Source organism: Stegastes partitus, unplaced genomic scaffold, assembly GCF_000690725.1.
Source record: "Stegastes partitus isolate 25-593 unplaced genomic scaffold, Stegastes_partitus-1.0.2 Scaffold796, whole genome shotgun sequence".
Taxonomy (NCBI): Eukaryota; Metazoa; Chordata; class Actinopteri; family Pomacentridae; genus Stegastes; species Stegastes partitus.
This window is the reverse complement of record NW_007578527.1, coordinates 163,366-171,139: the sequence shown is the minus strand read 5'-3', so window position 1 is coordinate 171,139 and position 7,774 is coordinate 163,366. Positions and strand designations below refer to the sequence as shown.

At 40.5% G+C, this 7,774-nt stretch overlaps 1 protein-coding gene across 1 annotated transcript in view; it reads left to right on the top strand.

Annotated features, from left to right (window-relative positions):
- Positions 1–7,774, top strand: part of LOC103364933 (metabotropic glutamate receptor 8-like) — a 136,257-nt gene that overhangs the window by 98,331 nt on the left and 30,152 nt on the right. The window contains exons 6-7 of the mRNA XM_008292233.1: positions 3,654–3,793; positions 4,724–5,659. Of these exons, the coding sequence (XP_008290455.1) occupies positions 3,654–3,793; positions 4,724–5,659 (1,076 nt within the window). The remainder of the gene's footprint in view (positions 1–3,653; positions 3,794–4,723; positions 5,660–7,774) is intronic.

Below are 7,774 nucleotides of genomic sequence, written 5' to 3'. Positions count from 1 at the left end.
TGTCTCCGTTTGTGACAACTGTACAGAGGATGCATTTTTATATAACTCATCTATTCAAATCATTTTAAGGTGTAAAGTTATGCTAAATTAAGGATTTGGCTGCTATGAGTGACAGGTGGGTGCTGTCACAGTCCAGTCCATGGGCTCCACCTACATTCCTACGTTCCATTTCTTTGCTCACTTAGAGTAGCTTAAAGTTAAGAGCAGTCACGCTGAGCTTCAAAACCAATCTTCAGGAAACCAATGGGTGACATTACAGAGGGTTCATCTATTTAGAAACGCCATCTCTAGGGACATTACATTCATTTCAAAACATATTGTCCAATCTTTTTAAGCTGTCTCAGAAGCCCCTCAAGACTATTTCTAAAATCTCCACCTAAAAAAGAACCTCCTCAGTTCAGTCAGTAACAGCTCCACATGAGTCAGTAAATGCTGATGTTTTTTAACCTGATCTTAAAATTCTTAACTGCAACTCTACCATTATTAGTCATAGTAGAACCAGGCAGCCTCTTAGATATGCAGTGTTTATTGGCAAATGGATTGTGTTTAAGAAAATGATACAGCTGAGTCCCTGCTCAAGAACCTGCAGGGTGAAAAGAGTTAAGGATCCCTGGATCACACTGCCTGGACTGTTAGTGAACTTGTGGTGTGTGTTTCTTTAAAATGTGTTAAAACTCTTCATGATTACATAAAACTTATGAAACCTGAAAACAAATTCACATTGAGGCACCAGACTCAGTCGCATCCCTGCAGCTTCAATGAGAATCTGATTTTAAACCAATAAACAAACTGTACCCAGGTTTTATATTTGAAAAGGTTTTGCGTAAATGAGCTTTTCTGTGTCTCTTTGCTCTCTTAAATTTTAATTAAAAATATGATTACCACCTGTATTTGCCAGAAGTCAAATATGTGCTGCCAGACCTCAGCAAGAAGTGTTTGTAATGGATAATTCATTTCATTTTTGAGTGAATTTATCAGCGTCTGTTGTAAAAAAAAATGTAATGGGTGAAAATTAGGTATAAAACACAAAATTATATATTAATACAGATTAAAGTTAAGTTTTATTAAGGATCTTTTGCTACAAAACACAATAGTGTAAACCTTTTTTTTCCCCCATTTATGTCTTTTTAGGGATGGTCAGCAGTGCATTCACACTCTTGCCATTTTCTTTTCCTTTTTATTCATTTCCTGAGCTGTACTTGTCAGTGCATCCTGTGCACATAAAATAAAAAAATATATTTTTAATTTAGCTATTTACAAAAAAAAAAAGTAATGGATGGTATTCTTGTCAATACATAAAGAATTAAACATATGGTTTTGAGATTTCTATAATGATTTTGATTCTCAGAAATAGTATTATTGATTGTTGTGCTGTATAAAGAGCTTATCAGGTATCAGCACAGCAGGTGAGAAACTACCCTATGGGTAAATCCTTTCACATCACTACTCAACAGAAACAATGATGGCTATCAAAGCACTACTGTCTGAAGTCACCAGATCAGAGAATTTTTTTTCATTATTATAACTGTGTCAGACCATATGTGATTTTAACTTGGCAGGAGGGATTTAGTCAATATGGCGACAAGATGTCGATGTGGTTGTTTTGATGACAAGCCAGCAGGGAAACTGCAGTGAGTCACACAGAGAGGAACGCCTTCGTCACACTGACAGAAAAACCTGAGAGAGTATCAGCGAGAAAACGAGAGGAAATAACAGCCCACTGCTTTAAAAGAAAACGCAGACAGAGACTGAAGACATTTTTTGCAAGACAAAAATGACACTAAATGCAACGCAGTCACAGGAAGGGAATTCTACTGGGTTTGTTGTTGAGGTTGTTAACAAAATGTGGAATTACAGCTCCTACATTCTATCAGAACACACACTGGATTTGAATGGGAATAAAAGTGAAGTGAGTCATAAGTCTTTTGCATTATTTTGTAAAACGGCAACGTAGGATTTTCATTTTAGTGACTTCTCCCTTAAAATACAGAAGTACACAAGCTTTTACTTCTGGCTTATTAATAGACGCACACATCCACTTTAAAGCCCTATAGTTTTTGTGACTTTTGTCCATCAGTAGTATAATTAAAAATCATCCATCCATCCATTATCTATACACCGCTTAATCCTCACTAGGGTCGCGGGGGAGCCGGACCCTATTTCAGCTGACTTAGGGTGAAGGCAGGGGACACCCTGGACAGGTTGCCAAGCACACTCACATTCACACCTACAGACAATTTAGTATCACCAATTAACCTTGTTTTTGGACTCTGTGGGAGGAAGCCAGAGAACCCGGAGAGAACTCATGCTGCACGGGGAGAACATGCAAACTCCACGCAGAAAGATCTCAGGCATCCTAACCGGGATGCGAACCAGGGATCATCTAGCTGCGAGGCGATGGTGCTAACCACTGAACCACCCTGCAGCCCATTAAAAAAATCATGTGATGTGTTTATGTAGTATATTCCACAATGGGAGGAGGTTGGGGTAGATGGAGGTATCAATATTGTCCATTTTCTACCAACAGTCAATACTTGCTTCGTTTGATCATGACTATGATTGTTTTTTGATCTTAATCAAGACATTATTATTGTGACCATGACAATGACAAGAGCTTTAATTCCAAATTATGTATTTTCCTAAATCGAAACAATTCGATGTTGAGCTTGAACCTGACTGAGCATTAACCATAGTGGTGGCAGATCTTATAATGTTTATACCATGTATCATTCTGGAAGGCATGGACCAGAAATCATTTATTTAGAGGATTTGTTTGTATTTTTAACTTAACCTTGAGGTCCAGGTAACTGGTGGGGTTAACATCTACATTTATTGCTTTTCAGTGATGTGCTTGCATGGTGCGTATCCCTCATTATATTTGGCATCATCGAATATATGCAAAAATTACAACTTCTTAGGTTGCACATAAACAAGAGGGGAACCCACAACCTGCCCCTAAGTCAAGGGACATTGGATGGATTTTCTGCTCTCCAGGGGGAAATGTGATAATGGGTAGCTTTTCTAGACAGTTAATTTGTGTTGAAGATGGTACAGCTGGTGTTGGAGTGTTTACTTCGCTTATGCTGCCAACATGTGTTGCCCTTTGCTTTTTAGAAATATAAACTTGCTTTTCTAAAACAACCATGTTGGTATTTCACAAAAGAAACCAACATTTTCAAACATTATGTGTTATTGAAGCCAAGTTTGCTTATGTTGTGGAGACACAAAATCTGTGTAGGAAGGGGGTTGGGGTGGAGGGATGGGTTTGATTGGAGACTGCTATTCATTTAACTGAAATTTAAACATAATAGTTCCATAATTGCAATCCAGTACTTAGTACAACACTGTCTCATCTCCAAAGTGTAGTTATGTGTCTTCTACTGCTCATCCTAGGCTGCAGAGGTTTGTAGTTTTAGTGACAATGGTCCAGCTGGGATTCATATTCAAGTGGATTTTTTTGCAATGACATACCACTATATAGGGAAGCATCAATCAAAGATGTCAAAGTCAAACTACAATGAAAAAACACATGTTGGCTCTCAGTACATTGAATCTGCTGCCTCTCTCCTTCCATTTATCACCGTAAAGGTTTATCTTGCATTTTACATTTTCATGAGTCCAATTCTGAAAATGTTTGCTTTGTGTTCCTGTAGGAAGTGCAGGGACTCCAGTCATCTTTAATGAGAACGGTGACGCTCCGGGACGCTACGACATCTTCCAGTATCAGATCAACAATAGGTCAACAGCAGAGTACAAGGTCATTGGACACTGGACCAATCAGCTCCATCTAAATGTAAGGACCACTAATCACTACAGCTCTTATCAAAAAGTATTATTTTTTTAGTGCTATTACAACCCGACTGCGCATATGGACATCAGGCCAACATAGTTATGAATCTGACTTGAGCCAGTTTCTGATTGAAATGGGACCTCATTCTTAGATGAAGCAAATATCATTTTTAAAACCAGCATTTTTAGGTTCAGTTATAAACTTAAAATTTGTTCAGCAAACTTGAATGGAGTGTTGTAGAGCAATATGAAGCCCAGTTGAGTGTTGGGCAACATATTGTGATAGTATCACAAATAAATCTATGATTCCAACCCCTACTTTTTATTACCTTCTAGAAGAAAAAAACGAGTGCCAAAAAACTACACAGACCTTCCATAAGGAGAATATTTTCCTAGTCATCCAGGCCACCCTACAAGCAAACATTTTCAAGGGTTATCATGCTGTGCTCATGTGGGCAAGGTCAAATGTTTGATCCCAGACAAGAGTTTTACTCGGAAGAAGCTAAAACACAACAGCAGAAGTAAAGAATATTTCAAAATTAATAAATAAATAAAGCCAGTAAGGCCAGAATTTGGGATTTTCTCACTTCTTAGGGCAAAAATGATAAACTACAAAGCTGTCCCTGCTAAACAAGCACCAAGTTGTGAAGGAAGTAACTTAATGGTGTTTATAAAGTTCTTTCAACACGCATTTTGGTTGATGAATTTCCATTTTTTATAGTTTTCGACTTGACCCTTAATCAGCAGGAGTCCAGTCAGTGATTTTATTTTTGCTTATTTCACAAGTGAGAGGAACACACTGTGGCAGGACTGTATTTCTGTTTGCAGTCTGTTGAACTCACGTATGATTTAGAGCAGAAGTATGTTGTTGCTGAGTTGTTTTCTCAGTTGAAGAAGATGAATGTTGACCATTCTGCTTCCTCCCTTTCTTCAGATGGAGGCCCTGCAGTGGACCACCGGCGACTCCTCCCTGCCGGCCTCCGTATGCAGCCTGCCCTGCCGCACCGGCGAGAGGAAGAAGGTGGTGAAGGGCGTCCCGTGTTGCTGGCACTGCGAGCGCTGTGAGGGATACCACTTCCAGGCCAGCGAGTTTACCTGTGAGCTCTGCCCCTATGAGAAGAGACCCAACCAGAACCGCACTGGCTGCCAGTCAATACCCATCATTAAGCTGGAGTGGCACTCCCCGTGGGCTCTGGTACCAGTCTTTATCTCTGTCCTGGGCATCATCGCCACAACTTTCGTCATTGTCACCTTCGTTCGCTACAACGACACCCCCATCGTGCGTGCCTCTGGTCGGGAGATGAGCTACGTCCTGCTGACGGGTATCTTCTTGTGTTACATCATCACCTTCCCCATGATCGCTGCACCTGATGTCGTCGTCTGCTCCTTCCGCCGGATCTTCTTGGGCCTCGGCATGTGCTTCAGCTATGCTGCATTGCTCACCAAGACCAACCGCATCCACCGCATCTTCGAGCAGGGCAAGAAGGCAGTGACTGCACCACGTTTCATCTCTCCAGCCTCCCAACTGGTGATCACCTTCTCACTCATCTCAGTTCAGCTGCTGGGCGTCCTCGTGTGGTTTGCCTCCGACCCACCGCACACCTTTGTAGACTATGGCGAGCAACGCACGCAGGATCCTGGGAACGCCCGCGGCGTCCTCAAGTGTGACATCTCCGACCTTTCGCTTATCTGCTCCTTGGGATACAGCATCCTCTTGATGGTCACATGCACTGTATATGCCATCAAGACACGCAGTGTGCCAGAGACTTTCAACGAGGCCAAACCCATTGGATTTACTATGTACACCACCTGTATCATCTGGCTCGCCTTCATCCCCATCTTCTTTGGCACGGCCCAGTCGGCAGAGCGGGTGAGTGCTCTTCTATGATAAGTAATGTACCGTCATGTTTTATGTAATGTTCAGCCATCCAACAGAGTTTATTAATTGGAGACACAATCTGTACACAGCATCTGCAGAAACCCTCACACATACTGTGCCTTTTTGTGTGACACAGATGACATAATGCTGAAATGCTGCAGATGGTGATGTTAAAGCTGATAGAAGCTGTCAGACTTTGTTAATTTGCTATTTTACTTTTTCAGTCTCCCTTTTTTTTTCTCGAATGTTTTGCATATAACACTCGACAAGGTAATCTGATCTGCACAAATAACTCAGGACAGCACTAATACAGTTTACAATGGTAATAGTCATTTGTAAAACAATGCTACCTTGATAGCAGACATAACTATTCATATTTTCATCAGCAGGCATATTCAGTTTTATTGGTTACAATGACAACTGTGGCTGTCAGATGTCAGCTTGTGAACATTAGCTCTGTGAGTTGGTTGAAAGCTTGTTCAAATGAGCACCCTGTAAAATAATGTCTTAAACATACACTTGATGCCTTCACTGGGTTTAAATATCAGTATGTACAATCCAATAACGCTTAGAGTTGTTTTTTAGTTTCATACCTGCTTCAAAAAACTCAACCTAGTCAAAAAAGAAGAAAAGAGCCACCAAGTTAATTTTAGTTAAATGAATTAAACAATATAAAAATGCGCATCCTAACAGTAGCATTGAAAGAGGCTCAAAACACACACATATGACAGAATGTACCAATTTCTTTTACAGTTTTTGTGGATGATGACAACTATTTTATTCTATTCTTTATATTAATGAACCTTCTGGGAATCACAAATACCAGGAGCAGACAAGGATGAGGAGAAACAACAGCCATCAGTGACAAATTAATTTGTCATGTGAGGTGAACCAGCAGAGAGCAGGGCAGGTGATAACATCAACGGCTGTCAGTCTCACACATCCTAACTTTGTCATCCCATCTAGAACTCCATGGGATCTCCAGGAACACAACACTGCTGTCTAAAACGAGCACTGTGCACAACCGGGTTTTTCATTACTTACGTAGCAGCGAAGTCTTTCCACCTTCACAAAAACGGTCGAGACGAAAAAGCAGCTCCGTTGTTAAGAAAAGTGTGGACTGACAGGGTGGAGTTTGTGGAACCTGGACAAACACAATAATTCATCATGATGACAAATTGTGTGAGGTAACTAGCTAGAAGGACCGATTTTCTAAATCACAGCTGCTCAGACTCACCACCACCTATTACTGCACAGTGTGCTGAAGCAGAGGCAACTTCTTTATGTGGCATTGCAGATAATAAGATATAAATATATAATAAATACAATGTATAACACACTTTGTAAATTCAACTTGCAAGATCTCTTTAAGGGGTTCCAGGCTAAACGTCAACAAAGCACCTGGACACAAAGTATTATGAAGTATTGTAGAATAGAGCTAGTTACACTTTGAATACTGAATTTCTTGCAAAGGAAAAAAAACAAGTCTTCACTAATGAGGATAGAATTTCAAAATGCTGTGCGAATAATCACCAGACTTAGCTTCTAATAGGCTGCTTGTGCAAGCTGAAAACTACAGTAGCCTGTTTTCTGTCTCTACACATGTTCACTACAGAAGATGATTTGTTTGCGAGGCAGGATTGTCTCTCTACAAACCAGATTCACCCTTCTGTTCTGATAGACTGATTGATGATTGATTAGTTTCTGATCACCACAGGCACAGCCCAGCCTGCTCTGCAGCCTCTTGACACAAAACTAATTAGAGCAGAATTAAATTTAGCACATTCAGACAACATTTTTTGGGTTGAGTTTGCTGTAAGCGAGGCTGCCAGATGGAGGATTTTGCTCATTATCGTGTCTGTGGGGAGATCTGGAGGACAGGTGGAGCGATTCACTGAGACTTCTGCTAAATATAGTTTATCAGTCTTTTTCTGCTGCTACTGTTTAGTTGTTGCGGAGATTTGTTTTAATTAGATAAAGAGAGATTTACCCCAGCAAAACTCCACATGACCAAAATATCCCTTAATGGTTATTGTCAGTGTGCTTGGAACCTGTGACCTCTGTGACCTGAAGACTTCAGCATGTACTGCCAAAGTTGCATATAGC